The 19738-nt window shown below is 46.5% G+C and overlaps 1 protein-coding gene across 1 annotated transcript; it reads left to right on the top strand.

Annotated features, from left to right (window-relative positions):
• Positions 1 to 539: 539 nt before the first annotated feature.
• Tcs4 (Threonyl-carbamoyl synthesis 4) lies at positions 540 to 11835 on the top strand. The gene is made up of 6 exons (XM_077696062.1): positions 540 to 990; positions 2053 to 2152; positions 3259 to 3416; positions 6968 to 7097; positions 8232 to 8436; positions 11228 to 11835. Exons 1-6 carry the CDS (start codon positions 764 to 766, stop codon positions 11740 to 11742), a joined length of 1335 nt encoding a protein of 444 aa, XP_077552188.1. The 5' UTR covers positions 540 to 763; the 3' UTR covers positions 11743 to 11835.
• Positions 11836 to 19738: the final 7903 nt, after the last annotated feature.

Below are 19738 nucleotides of genomic sequence, written 5' to 3'. Positions count from 1 at the left end.
CTTGTTTGCTTGTTGTTTTACGATGTGAATTCAAGAATATGGAACACTAACTCGCCCAAGCATCAACATTTACAAGCGTGCAATTCAAGGGTATTTCGGGCTACATTGAACGATATCTATAAGGGTAACAACACAGCGATTTTTGTGAGCTACGCGACAAGCGTAACTCAATAGTTCTGAGTGCACTACCATAGCTTGGGCGGCAGTGACCAGCTGTCGCAGACACCACGCAATACACTTCCGCCAGGGCCCCTCCGTCGCGGTTCCTTGCTTCTGGCCGGTCAGAAGAAGCCTAGCAAGGCCGCAACACCAAAACATGCCAAGACCTACATCCAAAAATGCCGCGTCGTTTGCAGAAGTCACGTGATGTATATTTTTGTTCAAGATGTTGTTACGATAGCCAATTAGGAAGTATTTAAATATTGTACTGTAATTTTTGCCTGAAAAATATCAGGGTTAGAATTTTACGAGGCAAATAGAGCTTTGAGAAGAATTATGCGGAGGGTCGCCTTTGCTGCGCACTTAGTAGCAACGGTTGCTAGGGACGCGCAATGGCGGCTTTGGTGCACTGCTGGAGCAGTGGCTGGAGCAACGTGATACGATTACAAGCTCTATTTATGAACATGCCTGGTGTACTTTCAACCGATTTGCTGCATCGCCACATTTAGGCTTTCCTTTCTGTATCAACCGCATTTAGCTTCGACAGCGAGTCACGCCGGCAAAAGCACGAGGACCCGTAGCACGCCCGTCCGCCCTTGCTAGCATGATCGTTCGAAAGCTGCGACATTTGCTGCCGAGCGACCGCTTCCTTTCAGGGGGACTCTCGTTTTTTGGCAAGCGAATAGGGCGCAGTCGGTGCCAGTGCACGCGACCCAGGACAGTCGTGCTGGGCATCGAGACGAGCTGCGACGACACTGCCGTCGGCATCGTCGATGACCAGGGGAACGTCCTCGGCGAGGCAGCACACTCCCAGCTGGCGAAACACATTGAGTGAGTATCGCCTGAACCTAGATAAAGTGGAACAGCGAAGAATTCTTCCGCATTGTGGTACCTGTGTGAAGCCGCTTTCTTGAGCGAGTTCCTCGGGTGGGGCACTGTTCCTTTCCCTTTCTTTTTCAGGGTTCCCTCTCGGTGTTTTCAAGTGTTTAGGTGCTGCTTGACTCCTAATGACATGTGAGAGTGGGGCAATCAGGAGACAAGACGTTTTTTCTACGCTACCAGTACTTTCAAGTGTTTTTGTACTGCCCGACTAATGCATGTGAAAGCCACATAGGAGATTTCACGTGCCTTTAACGACATGGGCAAAGCACACCATTTACTAGATGGTGTTTTTTGCACTTGTAGCGCCTCACAACCGGACCTAATTCAATCTGTATCTACATGCCCGTACTGGCTAACAGAACATTGCAAAAAAAAAAAAAGTGGCCCAGTCTACCTTTGAGCAGCCCTGGAATGGCGTCAAATGCTCGCAAAGAAAGGAATTGGCCATTGCCCTGTCGTAGTACTCTGAGACCGCACCAGTTGAATTGCCTTTAATGCATGCAGTTGTTGCATGTTCTAAAGTGTATAGGTGCAACCGCATAATGGTGTTCGCGCAGAATGGACAGTTTTCCTATGGGCACTAATGAGCTCATTAGCTATAGAAAATCTGGCGACACGTCCACATTCCTTGTACGGACAATATTTGTGTAGGTGGGGTGATTCGAGTATCCAAGGCCTCGTGTCGATTGTATGCCACGTTTTACCAGTATCACTTTCAGCTATCACCCTCTCACTGCCTGAAATCTCAGCGAATTGTGCTAAAAAATGTAGCTATAGTTTCTTACAGGCGTGTGCATTTGTATCTCTTTGTTCTTGTCCTTAATTACAACAACATGACATGTTTGCTTTTTGCTTTCATTTTTGATGCGCATCACAATGGTGTGCTACAAGGCACTGCCCTCAGCCTCTATTGCCTTCCCTGTTTTACTGTACAAGATGGTATGGGCCTAAAGTTGACTTGAACATTCACAGGGTGTCAGGCATTTGAATACTGCGTGAACACCTGTGCAGGTATGGCGGCATCATTCCTCCGATTGCTCGGGACATGCACAAGGAGCACATTGCCCGTGTCACCCAAGAGGCCCTCGAGCACTGCACCGTTCCAATGGAGGTAGTGCAGTCCCCCTCTCCTCCTCTCTCTCCTTCTCCTCCTCCCCACAAGTCATTGCAAAGGGAGGCAGCTTAATCACCCTTATGCCATGCTTCACACTCTGGGCGACACTGCATCCACACCCAATGGTGCAGCAGTCACCGGCTAGTCAGGATACTCTGTGCGTTGCAGAGTGGTCTGTGGTGTTCAGTTGGACGTTATTAAGTGCGAATGCACTTCTTAAGTGAGCCTGAATCGTCCGCCGCCGTAGTCCGCATAGCAACAGCTGCGGGTGTGCGCGCTCCTCGTCTTCCTTAGCAACGGGGGGAGATGGGCGCGTGCTGCCTGGCTGCTGACATGGCACATACCCACGTGGGGGATTGGCAAGGAATCGGGCGTGAGAAGGGCTAATGCACCCACTTAAAGGAGTACTGACACGAAATTTCAAAGATGGGCGCGCGCTGCCTGGCCGCTGACATGGCACATACCCACGTGGGGGATTGGCCAGGAATCGGGCGGGAGAAGGGCTAATGCACCTGCTTAAAGGAGTACTGACACGAAATTTCAAAGCTGAGATCCGCTCTAGCAATCAAGTACAACGACAACACAAATAGGTGTCTGTGAATAAATGCATCTTTCTTTCTTTGTAGTTGTGTGTGTGTGTGTGTGATCTCTCTTTCGCGAACATTACCGAACTGCGCAAATTCAACTCGTGCATTCGCACTTTCACATTCTTCCCCTCGGGAAAATGCGGGGAATTTTTTATTGCTTCTTTCACAATCACACCCTCATAAAAGGGCTTGGGTGCCCTGGAGTTTTAAGTTTTTTACTAGACTACACGCTGCATCTTTCTCTTTTATTTTGTCCCGACTGTTTTTGTGTCTTGCAGAGTAAAGCTTTAAATAGTTTGTAAGTGCCATGTCCTGTCTCGGGCTTGCTTCTTGCTAGACGCTTCTTTTCTTTTTGCATTGAGGACAAACCGAGCGCCGAAGCTTTTGGCTGTTTGCTTGTATGTAGTAGAATTGTCGGTTTGGCTGTCCACTTCCCACACTCCAGTTCAGCTCCAAGAATCGATGGCCATAGAAACATGCGAGGAAAATAAGCTCATGTCTGCGGCACTCTTGCAGGAGGTGACAGCCATAGCGGTGACCACGCGGCCAGGCATGGCGCTGTCGCTACGCGTGGGGCTGGATTTTGCCATTGAGCTGGCCCGCAAGTACGGCAAGCCGCTCGTCCCCGTGCACCACATGGAGGCGCACGCCACAGCCGTACGGCTGCAGCACCGGTGAGGAGGAGAAGGCTCTCTTGCCTCGTGTGAATGATAGGCTACTTTAAATGGGCCATGAAGACAAAATACAGGTTTGGTTCATTAAGGGGGGACATGGCTCTTAAAACAATTCCTTTTAATCGGTAAGTAAATTCTGTGAAATGTGTCAGTTTTGCGGCTTTTTTTTTTCATTGATTTGAAATATGCCATTATTTTTTGAGTGTGTCAATTAGTAGTTTCAAAGATAATTAGACATAATTTGGAGGAATAATAGACGAAACAGTGTTAGTAACAGAACTGTAATCTTTATATTCCACAGTTTTATGAGCCCTAGTGAATGCAGTAAGAGAATCGGTTTATTGATGCATCACTTGGAACTTGTTTTACAGCTCATTAAACTTTGGTGTTTCAAATGGGCATTCGAAATGGTTCTTTGCCACTGGTGCCACCAAGGTTTAATGAGGTGTAAAATTAGTTCCAAGCTGTGCTTCAATAAACTGATTCTGTTATTGCATTCACTAGGGTTCATAAAACTGTGAAATATAAAGATTACAGTTCTTAACACTGTGTCGTCTACTGTTCCTCCAAATTATCTCTAATTATCTTGGAAACTAATTGACCGACTAAAAAAAAATAACGGCATATTTGAAATCAATGCAAGAAAAGCAGCAAGACTGCAAGTTTCACACAGTTTACTTAACAATTAAAGGAACCTGTTTTAAGAGCAGTGTTCCCTGCAAACTTCAAAAAATTCATAAGATGTTAGGGAAAACAGTTGCAGTAGGGGCCACTCTCCAGCCATTTTCCGGTTATTTTTCTATCTATGATGCCACAGAATCTTGTTTGTGCGATTAGAAGCTGCCAACTCAATCCATTCCCAAGAAACGTCACTGGGCGATATACCCCTGTCACACGGCAAATCTAATGTCATTCAAACTGAATGACATTAGCTGTAAATGACATTCGGCTCGGCCGTGCGGGTCTACACGGCGGAACAAATGTCATTTGATTGTGATAGCGGTGACGATTAGCATGCTCGCAAAACCGCAAGATTACATTTCAAGCGCATCTAGATTGTTTTCACACGTACTATTTCTTTTAAAAACGTAACAAAGGAATATTTCTTAAAATAAAAACAAGAAAACCACCGATTTAAGTGACATCAGTAGACATCACAAGTCGAAACAAGTCTGCAAAAAATACGGATTAGGGTAGCGCGCACACTGGGGACGAGATTTTCTTTTTTGTTAGTACTTGTTTGTCTTTCTTTATTTGAACAACAATACAAAGAAGAAAATATAAGTTTACTGACAGTTTTTAAAAACAGTATTCTTTGGTTTGTTACTGAATTTTCCTGTCTAGGGACGCGCCACTGCTGTCAGGGCTACTCACTCATTTGGCCACTAACTGAGGTCCGGGACCTCAGTTAGCCGCTAAATGTCATTCGCCTCAAATGTCATTCGGTATTCTCGTGTAGCACAGAACTAATGACATTTAGAGCGAATGACATTTGCTGTAAATGTCATTAGATCTGCCGTGTGACAGGGGTATTAGGTCTTCTAGTTCCATTTGGTTGTATCACTTGAACGCTAACCTGCGGTTGGACACACTGATAACTACATTTGTAGTGTTTCCCTCTATTGCATCACTCTTACGCATGATGTGTATATGCATTTCCTAGTCAGCACAGCCAGCCATCACCTGAGCTTGGTAGGGGGGTTGTATCGTGGTATAAACCTACTTGATGCCCACAAAACCACCGGAACTGAAAAAAAAAAAACAGCCACAATGGACCTAAAATGGATAAAACAATGGAATTGTAAAAAGTAATGTACGTAAATGCCTACCGCATCTACCTCAGCCGGCATTGCTGACCTATGTGGAGGCAAAACTACCCTAAACCGGACAAAATCACCCAAAGTGAATATATATATATATATATATATATATATATATCACCTTAAACTCACCCAACAGAGAAACAACCAAGGGTGTTTCAAAATATTCAACAAAAGTAGCCCACAAACGGACCTAAAAGCGGCAAAACTACAAAAACATACAAGCAACAGTAGCTGAAACTGACCTAGAGATAGTGGAACTACCTGGAATCCCATTTAATGCATGAAGGTGTCATAAATAGATATGTGTGACAAAAAATACTAATCCACAAGTATGACGAACGATTGAAAAAAGAAAAAGCACTAACGGGATTTGAACTTGGCTTTGAATGTTTGCTATGCAGGAGCGGAACCACTACACTACGAGACTGAATGATTCTGAGCAATTAAATTGAGTGCCACAAGCACGTGGATATAGCTTCGAAAATTCCCCTAGATGGCACCTTGTGTAACTTGGCTGTGCTGACTAGGAAACACCTATACGCTTCCATAATGCGTAACTGCATGTAGTGTGAAATTTGAGTCTTTCAATATTTCTTGGCACTTTTTCTGTTAAAAATGACCTTCATTGGTAGAATAGAGCTGCGTGAGTTTCCAAAGGCTAGTTATTTCAAATTGAACAAAGTTGCATTTTGTTTTCATGGCACCTTTAACTATGCCTAACCATGAGTCACCGTGGCTGTGCTTCCATCGGCAGATGTTGCTACTCCAGAGGTAACTTGCCTTCACACAGTTGCATTGACAAGAGCGTGAACCCAGCACAACAGCCACATCTTGCAGAGAAACCGCACTGCAATTGTGTGTACAGAAAGTAAAACAATTCTGCTTCTCTAGGCACTCACTGATCCGTCCTCTCAATATTTGGCGAGATTGCACTCAGTTCACTGGCAGGTGGCATGTTTTCAGTGTACCATGCGAGCCCTGCAAGGCCTTGCATGAGCAAATGAATTGCTCTGTTGAATTACAGGATGACGGTGTGTATACAGAGTTCTCCCTTCTGTGTGAAACTAACCTGTGTTATTAGTCCAGTTCGGTATGCACATTGCAGAAATGAGTAGCCCCAGTGCTTCCGCATATAGTAATCCGTGTAGATGTATGAAGATTTTTCAAAGGGTGCCCAAATTGAAATTCTGTTTTGCAGAATCTACTAATTTTGGAAAATTCGGGAGAACAGGCAACATATTCATGCATTTCTTTGAATGTGTAGGTGCAGAGAATAGCAATTTGTTCAATGTTCAAGGAAGGACACAAGACTTGTATGATGTAGTCTTTAACACCTCTGGTCAGGAGGCTATCGTTATCAATGTCACTCATTGAGAACGCATGTAACAGATGCCAGTAGTTCCAACAAAATAACCAGTACTCAGCAATCTGCTGAAGCAGAAAAGGTAGTCATTACAACATTCACAAGACATAACAAAAGGTCTTGGTGGTTGTATTCAACCCTCTTAAAGAAAGTTTTTATTGCAGTCTGAGACTACAGCAGCCTACAGCAGTGTGCAGAATGGTCTCTGCCACCACGATGTCATTGTTGTGGCAGGAAACCAGGCACTATGGTGCTTAAAGACAGCTTAGATGACATGTCCCAGTGGGTCTCTTTGTGGGAAGAGATTGACTGCAAGTTTACCCGTTTCTGTAAACACCGAGTACAAGACGTGGCCCGTGATGCAGGGTTCCCTTTCCCTACCTGGTGCTGCTGGTGTCCGGTGGCCACTGCCAACTGGCGCTTGTGCGTGCCATCGACGACTTCCTGCTCCTTGGCCAGACCATCGACGACGCTCCGGGGGAGGCCCTGGACAAGGCACGACACGCTTGGTCCACTCCTCCTCCCCTCACTGTCCCACTCAAGCTTAAAGGGGCCATGAAGACAAAATACAAATTTCATTCGTTGGAAGGACCACTCTGTCCTGACAACAACGATACCAATTTTATCACAAACTTTATACAAAGAGCGGAGATATTAAGAAAAAAATATGAAGCAGTGGCGACTAACGAGTCACTTTCCGGCAATTTATCTATGACCTTGGGAAATATTGTTTGGACGTTGGCATCCGGTGACCTAAGCCACCACCACCAAGACTCATGACTGTGCTGACTATACTGGGGCCTCTAGTTCCATTTGATCATGTCACTTGGATGCTAACATTCACTTAACACACTATTAACTATGCATTTTGTGCTGGCCCGCATCACACCATTTGTGCCCATATTATTTATTTATTTATTTATTTATTAACAAACTTACACTTTCCAAAAGGCATTATGTAGGGCGGTGTTATAGAGGAAAATAAACACAAAGAATTGCAGGTACGGCATAATAGTATCAAGGGAAAAAAATGCAAAGAAAAAACTGTGCAAACAACAGACGGCAGCGACACACTCAATAACAAAACAAAACAGGAGAGAGAGAAAAAAAACTAGATTCAGATCATGTGCCCATGCTCACGTGCTGCCAGGGCTTTGCGTACAGAGGATATACCGGAAACAGCAGATAAGTGCAGATAACAGCAGGACATTAAAAAAAAAAAACACGTCATTACATCATTGTAGCGCAAAATTTCAAAGTTTTTGAATATGCAATTCATTCTTCTGGGTACAAAAACATCTTTCGTGGCTGTAATGGAGCTGCAAAAGTTATAAAATACTGCTTTTTTTTTTTTCCAAACTGAAGAAAGTTGTATTTTGTCTTATATTTTGTATTTTATTTGTATTTTGTATATATTTGGTATTTTGTATATATTTTGTGTGTATATTTTGTCTTATTTTGTGCCAAAAGAACCTCTTGACGATGGTGGAGAGCTCAGCCAGTTGGTGCATGCCAAATGGTTGAACAAACAGCCTGAGAAAGGCATGAGAAGTATTCTTTAAAGTATTCCTGATGATAGCAAAGCGCTTGCGCCTGATCACACAATTACGTCCGCCTTCTCTTCTTCAGATCGCCCGACGATTAAAGGTGCACAACCTTCCCGAGTGTCGGCGACTCAGCGGTGGGGCCGCTGTGGAGCTTCTGGCCCGTGGAGCCAACTGCCGGGCCGTCCCCTTCCCCGAGCCCATGACGTCGTACCGGACATGCGACTTCTCCTTTGCGGGCCTCAAGAACTCCGTCTACAGGGAGATCCAGCGCCTTGAGAAGCTGCACGGTCGGTGTTGTTGCTCGTTGCTTGTTGCTCTGGTTTCACTTTGATTCAGTGTCAATTCTCTTGATGGAATGCGAAGTGTTGTCTCAGCTTACCTGGTTGGTGTGCACTCTGATAAAGGAATGAGAGCGGATGAGATCATTAACTGCCGTGGTACCAGAAAGCATATTTAGGGGTAGTAATAACTAGTCCCTCGTACCGTGGCTGTGGCGTGGTAAACGTGACCCTTAAAGCCTCCAGACGGCAACGGTAACATTTAGACAGGACCAACAGCTGGACAGGAGGAGTATAGAAACATAACACTGACTTTTAAACAAATGCTATGGAAGAAAAGGAAAAGATGGAAAAGTGGCAGCTGCTGATCCGGTGGCAGCGCACGCAATAAAAAATGATGACAGTGCAAGTAATAAAAAGGAACGCCAGCTTCAACTTGTTATAAATGTGCATAACGATGTAGAATAAAAGCTGGTGCATGCGTAATGTCGCAAAGGCAGCGGTCATTTTAAAACAGCAATATTGGGAATATTTGGCTTTGATCTTCTCTAAAGTCAGCCTATTAAATTTGTAGGCACTGTTGTCATTGACATGCAAGAAAAAGCTGCCACCTCGCATCGTGTGTCTTCTGACTGAAATCTGGCTGTGCTCTCTGTTGCTACACCTTGTGCTCTTATGTCTAAGTGGGATCAAGCTACGCACCAGAATAGCCAAGTGCCTCAAGCGAAATGGTTTTAGTGCACAACACTTAAGCGCCCGCTACTCTGGTTTCGCGGCTTTGTTGGCCTCGTAACCGAGCAAATGAAAGAAATATCCAAGACAGGAGGAAAACAGTGGAGGAAAGTGTGGCAAAAGTGTGAGGGGGAGGGCATGACTCGTCAGACAGGATCACTTAAGTTGCAGTGTTGCTTATGCAAGTTGGCCTGTGCAAGCCCAATGCGCCCGATGGCTGTGCAGTGTCGGCCAGCATAGTGCATGCCATACGCGCTAGTAGGGCTTCTGTGTTTAAGTGTTGCTTGCAACCTCCATTACCTGCCCTACCATTCTCACTGCTGTAAAAAGAATGTGTACTAAATTAAAGTGCAAATCGCACATGTACAAGCTTATAATCCCTGTTTAATTTGCATAGGATTTTGTCACCCTTAGCCAGTCGCAACAAACTGCCTGTAATAAGGTCATAAGTTCAGTGTGGAAAAATAGCTGGTGAGTCGCATGCCCATTCTCTGTTTTTCTCATGATACAGCTTATTTGAGCGAAGTTTTAATCATCCAGACTTTGGGGAAACCCCAAGGTGGAGTAAGTTCTGGCAAAGAGAAATCTGGCATCCACCTCAGTGCTGCCGCACGGCTACAAAGGAAAGCTGTACAGCTTACTGAGAGACTTCGCAGTTGAAGAAAAAAAAAAAATGTTCGCCCTAGACCAGGACAAATTTTTCTTCAACTGCGAAGTCTCTCAGTAAGCTGTACAGCTTTCCTTTGTAGCCGTGCGGCAGCATTGAGGTGGATGCCAGATTTCCCTTCGTTGAGTGAAGTTTGCATTAAAAGTGGTGTCAGTGTTCTAATGAGACGATCTTTCGAGTGAGCCAAACTTGCATTTTGTCTTCATTGCCCCTTAAAAGATATCAGCGACACTGCAGCTGTTGTGGATGTGTGAGCTGTGATTGTTTTTGAAGATTTCCCAGGCTGCTCTGCTAAGTGCAAGCAGCATGTAGCAAATGTTTTCTGGAGTAACCGCAGGGAAATGCCAGTGTAGGCACGGAGGAACAAACAGCATAAGGACATTCACTAAATATTTTCGTCTGACATTGCTTTCACTTCTCTTTTTACGCTACCACATGCATGGAAGTTACCTATGTCAGTTTTTTCATGCCATTAAAGTGGCATGTTTAAATTAAAGAGGCCATAAAGACGAAATGCAAGTTTGGTTCATTCAGACGATTGCCTCATTCATTCATACTGACACCACTTTTAATGTAAGCTTCGCTCAAATAAGCTGTATAATTAGGAAAAAAGGGAATGGCCATGCGACCCACTAGCTCATTTCCCACAACAGTACCTATGATGTCATATCAGCCAGCTCTGTGATTGGCAGAAGCCTGAAAAAGTAAATGCAAATTAGGCACAACTTATGAGCTTGTTGAACAAGCTGTTTGCACTTAAATTTAGGGCACATTCTTTTTTTATCAGCAAGAATCGTGGGACAAACAGTGGAGGTTGCAAAAGCACGCGTAAACATAGAAGTACCGATGCCTACTACTGTTGGTATTGCATGCACTATGCTTCGTTTAGATGCACAGGCTTTGGGGTTGTCTCGAACGACACTGGCCGATTGATGCAAGCAACGGTTTCTTACGTGACCATATTTGTCAAGCGAGCACCATGTTTTACGAAACAATGATTTTCTCCATGAACAAAAACAAGCCAGGTTTAAATATGGTCACAAACAAACCAAAGGCAGAAAACGGCTTGCCATGATGTGGTGGCACCATCTAGGTTGACTAACACTAAGTAAATCTCCGCTCTTATGATGTCATTTCAAACGTTGTTCAAACATATGTTTTGGTGTGAGAATCAAAATTTTAGCTTCAGTTGAATAATTTTCTAGTGAATAAAGCTTCGTTTGCTTCCGGGCAAGCGCTGGGGCACTATAGAACACGAAATTTTTCGTATGAAACGAACTTGTATTTTGCCTTCATGGCTCCTTCAAGAGCCATGCCAGTGCCCATGCTGAGTGAGAAGGCTGAGTAGCCCTCTCATTCGACCTTACTTCTTGCATTCGTTTATTTGTTTTCCGATGGCAGGCATTGAGGCAGATGCCCTGGTTCCCGAGCTGCGCGACGTGTGTGCCTCAGCACAGCGTGCCATCGTGCAGCACCTGGCTCGTCGCACCCAGAGGGCGCTGGAGTTCTGCACACACCAGGGCCTGCTGCCACCTTTTTCTCTTCCCCCGGAAGAGGGGGAGGAGGGTGTAATGGATGAGGATCCCACATCCTCTACAGCAAGAAGAGAAGCTTCGCCTCCAACCCTCGTGGTCGCTGGTGGCGTGGCGTGCAACGGCGTGGTCCGGGATGCTCTCGCTCAAGTGTGCAGCAGCCTGGGTGCCATGTTTGTGGCCACGCCCGCTCGACTGTGTTCAGACAATGGCGTAATGATCGCCTGGAACGGGCTGGAGCGGTTGAGGGCAGGTGCGGAGTCGGTGGCTGAAGACTTGGACTCGCTCCGAGTGGTGCCCAGGTGCCCACTGGGAGAGGACATCTCGCAGTCTGTCGCCCAGGCCTCCATCAGGCTGCAGAAGATCAAACTGAATTTTGGCTAAGTGTTCTGCATACGCCGTGTGGTTCCTTACCTTTTTAGAGTGAATAAATGTTCGCTGTGTGAGCAAGGGAATTTCCAGTAAGGCTAGCCAGCTCACTCATGGATGGTGTGCAGATTAGGTGATGTGCTGCACACCGTGTTGAAGCAAGATCGCAATTACGTAGCAACGTAGTGATGTTGGTGCAATGCAACCGTATTGTCATAAGCGCTAACCACATGGAGCGATTTGGGGAGCGACGCGACTAGCGACAAACTACTTTTCGCCGCGGACCAGATCGCTCATTGGATCGCTTGGTTCTGGGTCGCCAGAAAAAGTCGCTCACCTCCCAGAAGTGGCCTTAGCGACTAGCCTATAGGAGAGCTGTAAGGGGCCAACTTCTGGCTTAGGGAGGTGAAGGGGCAAGTGGCGGCACAGCACATCCTAGAAAATTACGACCCTCTGCTTACTGAAATACATTTATTTCCCATTTTTGGGACAAATGCACACCTAAAAAAAACCTTGCGACTGTGTGCACTTCGATAATCGTATTGGGCGCTGTGCGGCAATATTGAGATCGCATTTCGAAGTCGCTTTCACGATCACTCTCGTGTGCTTGCCTCAGCGAGCGACTGGGACAAGCAATTGCAGGTCCCCATCGCATTGCATGTCGCGTCGCTTGTAAAAATCGCTCCATGTGGTTAGCGCTATACATGAATAGAGAGGCACGGCATCCCCAAAGACAAAAGGGTTCTTAAAAATCGGTGAACATGGAAGGTAGGCATACTAGGGGCCATTTGCTCTGCCTTGGGGGCTGCTTTTTGATTTAATGCGAGAGCATTAAATCGCAAATTGAGAAAAAAATCAACTTTCCCTCTGTCAAAACAGCAATGACGTGGGAACGCGAAGCTTTCCAAAATCAAGTTCAACACCAAAGGAATCAGCCCGGAGGCGAGTGGGCCATTTACTGCGAGTGGACCCTTTACTACCATTTACTGCCCCGCGATTGTGCTGTATACTGCCTTACTGATACAGGCTTTGTACGGCTTTCCCTAGCATTCAGCCATCATCATAATCATCAGTTGGTGGGTCACTTTTTTCGTCTCATCTTGCCATGCACCCCTCACCTAATTCAGATGGATTCTACTGACCGGCTTCATAGCTCCAGGGACCTAGGTTCGATTCCGACCACAGGAAGCGTTTTGGCTTGTCTTCCCTTCACCCACGATCATCATCATCGTTGGAGAAAGTTGGCTTTCCTGTAGTGAGTCTTGGGTGGACTACAGACAACACCAGTGAAAGGCTGAAAGCTTCGCTTTAAAAAGCAGCATTTGGCTCAGGTCCGCAGACGTGTATTGGCCAACGCATAAGCCCGTAATTTTTCGTTTTTGTGCGAACCCGAATACCCATACAGGGTTATATACGCAGAGAGCAACACAGACTAGTACTACCATATGGCGAGGTAAAGCTCAGGTTGTCCAAGCAAGCTAGGGTTGCCACTTTTCCCAGAAAAAAAAAACCAGCCCTTCGGGGTGGGGGGGAGGCATATAGAATGTTTATTTTGTGTTAAAAAAAAAGTCGCCATGTTTCTGACAAGCAGTGCCATTTATTGTAGTGTTTTCTTAAAGAGAAATCCACGTAACGTTTGTACTGAAAGTGATTTACTTAAACGTAAACGCAATTGGTAACCGCGGCGGTAGCATTTCGTTGTTTTGCTCCTCCCTTAGGTCCCCCTCCATCTCAGGCAGCGCTCTCGCCCGCGTATTTTCTCTGCTCGCGTGTCTTTGCGCTGCTTGTCGACACATATTCATCGTCTTGGTTGTTGAATTGACGCTTATAAAACGCCAAACGGACGTAATCATGGCCCACGGGCCAAAAAAACCGGCCAATGACGGCCGGTTTTAGATATGGACTGGCAACCGGCCCGCCGTTTAAAAAACCGGTCGGGCCGGTCCAAAACCGGGCAGGTGGCAACCCTAAAGTCCCTTCATCAGCTTTAGCTAAACGCCGAATCGGGGGACTTTAGGCAACCCTAGAGCAAGCGCAGCGCTGATTTTATCGCGTAGTGGCCGCGTTGCTTTTCCCGGGCGTAAGAGTGATGCCTGCTGGGATTTGTACGTTCTGGGTTGTGGTTTGAGTGGCTCGTGCAGCCCGCGTGCGCTTTGTTCACCCTCGGAAGTAGGGGAGATGGATGCCTGAGGACGCGGGTTCGATTCCTGTCCGCGGCGGCCGCTTTTCTGATGGAGGCGAAAAGCAAAAACGCCCATCTGTGAGAGGTTTCCGTGCTCGTTAAAGATCCCCAGGTGGTCAGAATTAATCCGGAACCCTCCACTACGGTGCGCCTCATCCGCGTCGCTATGTTAAGCCCTACAATCACTAAATCGGAGACAGGTGCTGCAGGCGATGTGGGGTGACAGAGAGGTATTGGGAAGTGCTAGCGCATGCAGATCGAGCAGTACGGATGGTTCTCAGAAGTAAGTGGTTGTCAATGAGCAGACAATAAAAAAAAAAAGAGAAAAAGAAGGCGGCGTAAAAAAAGAAGCTGTTCCACTCCATGGGAAAGCTGTCGGAAGTGAAGAGCAGTGATTCGCCATAATGGGCTGCAGACCGCTGTTATCTGCTCACTGCTACCACCCCATGCATTTTAAAATTCCCGCCTTCGCAGTGCTCGCGCGCTCCCTGCCTGAAACTGCACCGGCGGGAGTTCTGTTCTTTTTGTGCCTGTTTTAATTTCTTATGCTTGAGCTGTTTTGCCTCACTTCGAACGCGTAATTTTTCTCGCAGGGCTGGAGCCTTACTGCGGCATTTCGAATGCGCCATTTTTTTTCTTGCACGTGGAGCCTTTTTGCATCATTTCAAACACGCCATTGTTTTCTTAAGAGTGGTTTCTTGGGCGAGTTGGTCATTCATCATATAATTATAAGTAAGTGTGAAAGGAACAAGGACGAGTGAAGTGGACAGGACACAGTGTCTATATACAAGCGCCGTGTCCCGTCCACTTCGTTTGTCCTTGTTTCTTTCGCGTTTACTTATACGATTGTTTTCTTGTGCTGCTGCTTTTTTCGCTTACTATCATAAAACCAACCCAACGAGCGTTCCTAACTAAATGAATGCAGGCGCCGCAGGTTAATTACGTATATTTTGGTTCAATTGTACCTATAGTTTTCTTTGCGCTAAACAACGAGAAGATGTAGGACAAGTGCCAGCGGTTCACGAGTTTAGAACGCTTATGATTATATAAACTGCTTTCGAAGCCTCTGATGTACGCTGCGAACGACAGCGCTGTTACGGGATGTCCTGTTGCTCCACTTGGGTCCAGCGAGGGAGCTACGACGGCAAGGCGAGAGCCTAAAGTGCTCTGCACTCAAAAATTCCATGTTGCGCCTTTAGTATTGAAAGCCCCGGGGTTCAACGGTCTTCCTTTTATTCCGTCCCCTTCGCTGTTTTTAGCCTGCTGAAGCCTACCTGAAGCCGCCCACACTCGTAGAAACCCACGCTTTGTCGCAACAGTGATTACAGGATCATAAAAAACGAAAAAAAAATTAACAAAACAGGGGCGGAAGGTCGGCAAAGTCCCGAGTCCTAATGAGCTGTTCTGTTGTTCCCCCTAACCCATAGTTGTGCTCCAAGCGCATCAGTCTCTGTGACGAACGTCGCAAGCAAAAATTCCTTCATACACAAGCAAAATGGAAATGCAGCGTTGTTAGTGCGCCCCCCTTTAATATACTGTGCCTTTTTAATGTGTCTTCCATATGAGGTAGCAGTGTGTCGAACTAGAAAAAATTACGCCCACCTCCCCTCGCGGGAACCCTGGTGTGATGCGACGCTGAGGGGGGATCAAGCGCAAGCGGAGAGCAACCGTCGACCGAAAGGCCACCGCAGAGCAGCGCGCCGGTTATATGCGCAGCGCGCCCGAAGGAGAGGAGGCCGTGCAAGAGAGAGTACTGCACATGCGCCGGCGCCTGTGTGTCTGCCGTGGCTGGGACGCAACACAATCCAACACAATCCACTTTAATCCAAGCCAAGCCAAGCCAATCCATTCGAATCCAATGCAATGCCCCTCGCGAGAGAGGGGCATCGGAGAGGAGAGGGGGTGAGCGGCGGAGAGCGCAGCTCGCGCGGCGAGGAGAATGGGGGGAGGGGCGGACGACAACAACGCCGACGACGCTGCATGGACAAGGCGAGTGAATGAGATGCAGTTGCATCTAAAATACGAGTTAAGTTACGGTTCGGGTTCGGACAAATTCATTTCGTTCCGGTTCAATTCCACTTCGATTAAATCATGCGACAAACCGATACGCAAGCTTGAACAGCTGTCCGCGAAAAGGTTCAGAGCTGAATTATAAGTGAAAGGCGAAATGAAATTGTGTAGTTCAAAAACACCATAAAACTGAAATGCAGTATTTTTTCATTCAAAATCGTTTTTTAAATAAACGTGGAGCTTATTAAAGTCTCCTTTAAACAATTTGGTCAGATGATAAAGAAAACGTACCAGCCACTTTTTCACCCAGCCCTTGTCATCCAAGGGACTACATAAAGCCACTATGCGAGGAGACATGACTATGGGATTTAGTGATGCCTCCTGTTCCGTTTTATTGGGCCACTTGAATGCTAACAAGGAGTTGCCACACTGTTTCAATTATTTTCTTATCATGTCACTCCTGTCGTTTTTGGGCACAAAGTTTGAGAGCTTTTCGATATTTTTTTATCTTTTCTCGTGAAAGCGCTGTACTTCAGGCTATAATGAGTTGAGTTGGGCGAGTTACCAAAGGCCCAAAAACTGTATTTTTTTTAATTATGCAATGTTGGGCTTTGTTTTTATGGTCCATTCAGCGTCCAAAACCAAGCGTGTCAGGAGAAGCAGTAGAGAAATAGCGCCGACCACGGACTGCGGCACCTCCGGTATCGGATTTGCTATCACGTTAATCAAGAGGCAATTGATACGGCCTGCATCCCTATAACAAAACAATTTACAAAAAACGTGCATGCAAAGCGCGCACACGCGTGCACGCACGCATGCACAAAAGCAAAGCAGGTTATTGCATCAGTCTATAAAGAGCAGCTTTTCCTGTACAAGGGGCTATAGTACGAAAGGATCTTGTGGCAATCAGTGAACTCGAACGTCTATAGTGCCTAAGCCTGAGCACACCTTTCAATTCGAAAGAATTCAATCCCTCGAATTTCGAATTAACGCTCGAAATTTTGCATTGACACGATTGTTCTGTTATCCTCCTGTTTGTTTTAGAAACCTATCTTGGCTTCCCTTCACCTTCCTTTTCCCTCTTCCTTTTTGCATGGGGTTCGCCTTGCGTCTACAAAGCCTATGCCCCGAACCAATAAAAAATGGTTTTTGTAGTCAGTGCAAGTGCGCATCTCCTTCTCCCTGTGTACGTCCCATCGGTAGTGCTTCCTTCGTCATATACATAGTAACATAATGTTTTCATTCTTACGATTGTGTTGCGGCCGGCCGAAATTACAACACTTTTAAGGTGCCAAATTGCCCTACACAGCCGAAGCAACCATTGGACGTCCGTCGGCCGGACGTCCACTGGATCTCCGTTTCAGAGCCGACGGACATACCATGTACGTCCGTGGGACGTCCGGATTTAACGACTCCGAACGTTTGAATGTTCAGTAAAAAATTAGCAGTGGCTTAGCTCGGCTATGCCAGGATATACGTAGCGTGAGCTCAGGTTTAGCTGGTTATTCTTAGCTTTCCTGCTTGTCTAGGATTAGCTTGATTATCATGCTTACTGCGGCTTCAATGACACACACGGGATACACACTGCATTTGGTTTGAAATTGATACGCATTGCATTTGGTTTGAAATTGTTTATATACATGTTCCGTCGTCGCTTTTCTCTGTGGTTGTAGTAGTCATCGTCATATCCATCTATATAGTCGTCTTCCTCATGCATGACTAGCGGGCCCTGGTCGTTTTGTCCGCAGGCGTCCACATTTCTCTCAAAGTGGAACGTTGCAGCACGCGCTGGAACCGGCGGCAACTGGCTTCGCGAACTGGGCGTCTGTAGCGCGAGCTGTCTTGTGCTCCCTCACTCCCCCCTCCCCCGTGAGGCGCAGGTGCACGTGAACTGTTTTCTTGGTATTTTTTTGCCAGCGCCACGCGCAAGCCTGGACGACGCCGGGCGCTCCTCGTAAAGCGCGTGCTCACGCGCACGGTAAGCGGTGGGAGTAGATATATGACCCTGCGTTTTCTGATGACGCCGGCACACATTACGCCCAGCAACAACAGCTCCGCTGTTAAAATTGCTGTATCCAGGAAATAATGCATTTGGGCAGACCACAATCATTGAGTTTGGCAATCGGAATGCTATACTCTACGCTGACATATTGTTTGGCACTGTCCACTGGGACCAGCACTCAAACCTGTTTATTCTGCGAGAAAAGGGAATTCGACTGCCCAGGTCAACATGAGCCGACCAAATAGAGCAGCCTGGACGAAATCCTGTTTGATGGGGACTAAGAATATTTACCTTGAAGAGTAATCGAAGTAAACGACCATGTAAAATTATCTTCACCAATTTGGCTAAGCTGCTAGCCAGAGCAATTTGGCAAATGTTCAAGACTGCAGTTTTTTAGCTAGGTAACAATTTTTGCAATTTTCTAATCTAATATTTAACAAATCATTAGGTGATTCATGAAAAATAAGGTTTATGCAGGAGCAGAGATACCTTCGGGCCGTGGAGAATTAAGCTGCCGGGAGGCGCATGATCACATCGACCATCTCTTCCATCGTGACTGCGGAAAAGTGTGAAGCCGTTGATTTCAAGGGTCATGAATGGAAGGGCAGCGGTAAACCATTTTTTTTTCATTCGCAAGAGATCTGATCGCGGAAATCGAAAATTTCATCCGGCGTCTCTACGACTGAAACCACAGTACTTTGATGATCAGTACCTTTACGCTTGCGCAGGAATGCAAACGGTGAACGCCGGTTTTTCTTTTCTGAAACCGCGGAAAAGCGAATTTTATGGTACTCGTGCTTCGAAACAGATATGGTTCGGCTGAAAATTGCGGAGAAATAATTGAAATTCGCCGAGTTATCAGGGCTTTGATTGCAAATAACTTTTTTCTATGCCGCCTTCTTCTGACGATAAACCCTAGCACAGGCCTGAATCCACCAATGGCTGATTTCATCTTTCTTGGTTGAAGGAACAAAAAATTATGAGGTTTGTAGCGCTAGCTACACTAATCTTGCTCAGGCAGTCTTCGCGTGGTGACAAGTTTTGCCCGTGAGCGCTAGAGGTCAATCCACACTCCCTTCCTCAAGCGCCCGGAACGGAGCAGCAGCCCGATAACTGGGAGAGATAGCCGGCAGGGGAGAGATAGCCGAGGATGGAAAGGAGACGTGCGCAGGACCCTTGCGCGGGACGTGCCGGAGGAAGGCGAGGAGGCCGCCGCCACAGCAGCGATAAGCGCACACCACGAAGGAAGGCCACGAGGCCACGTGCGGCGCAGAACCGTGTGCGATGGAGGAAGACGAACATCCAGCTGTGGTTTCTCCTACAGCGGCGAGGCCTAAACAACGCCGTGAGGCGAAAAAGAGGAAAAACGCTGCTGCTGAGCACAGCTTCGCTACTTTCAAGCCTTACATTAGTCTGGACTTCCTTCAATCTTTAGGGAGGTTTTAGGCGAGGCTGTTACCTCCAGAGCCATAGCTTCCACATGATCATTGGGTAAAGAGGAGACGGATAAACGTAGTTTGTGTTGCGTGTTATGATAGCTACGACTCGGTGCGCTTTGGGAGACAGCTATGTCGAAAACAATTAGTACATGGTCGCTACTCATGGGGCCATCTATCGAGTAGCCAACGACGATAGTAATCCGCCCTTTGCAAACGTAAAGTCCAAAACTGAATGCGTGTGGGGGACTTCGTGAAAATGGGACGGTAGGAATGAGACGATGTCGCCATCTGCAGATGCCTGCATGAAACAGTGGCCAACTGCGACGCAAGCATCTTGAAAGGAATTTTGCCTAAGCTTGTTTTATTTTCGTCAATTTA

This window comes from Haemaphysalis longicornis, unplaced genomic scaffold (genome assembly GCF_048455015.1).
Source record: "Haemaphysalis longicornis isolate Haplotype H1 unplaced genomic scaffold, Haemaphysalis longicornis Haplotype H1 scaffold_18, whole genome shotgun sequence".
NCBI lineage: Eukaryota > Metazoa > Arthropoda > Arachnida > Ixodida > Ixodidae > Haemaphysalis > Haemaphysalis longicornis.
This window is presented reverse-complemented; position numbering and strand designations above follow the sequence as displayed.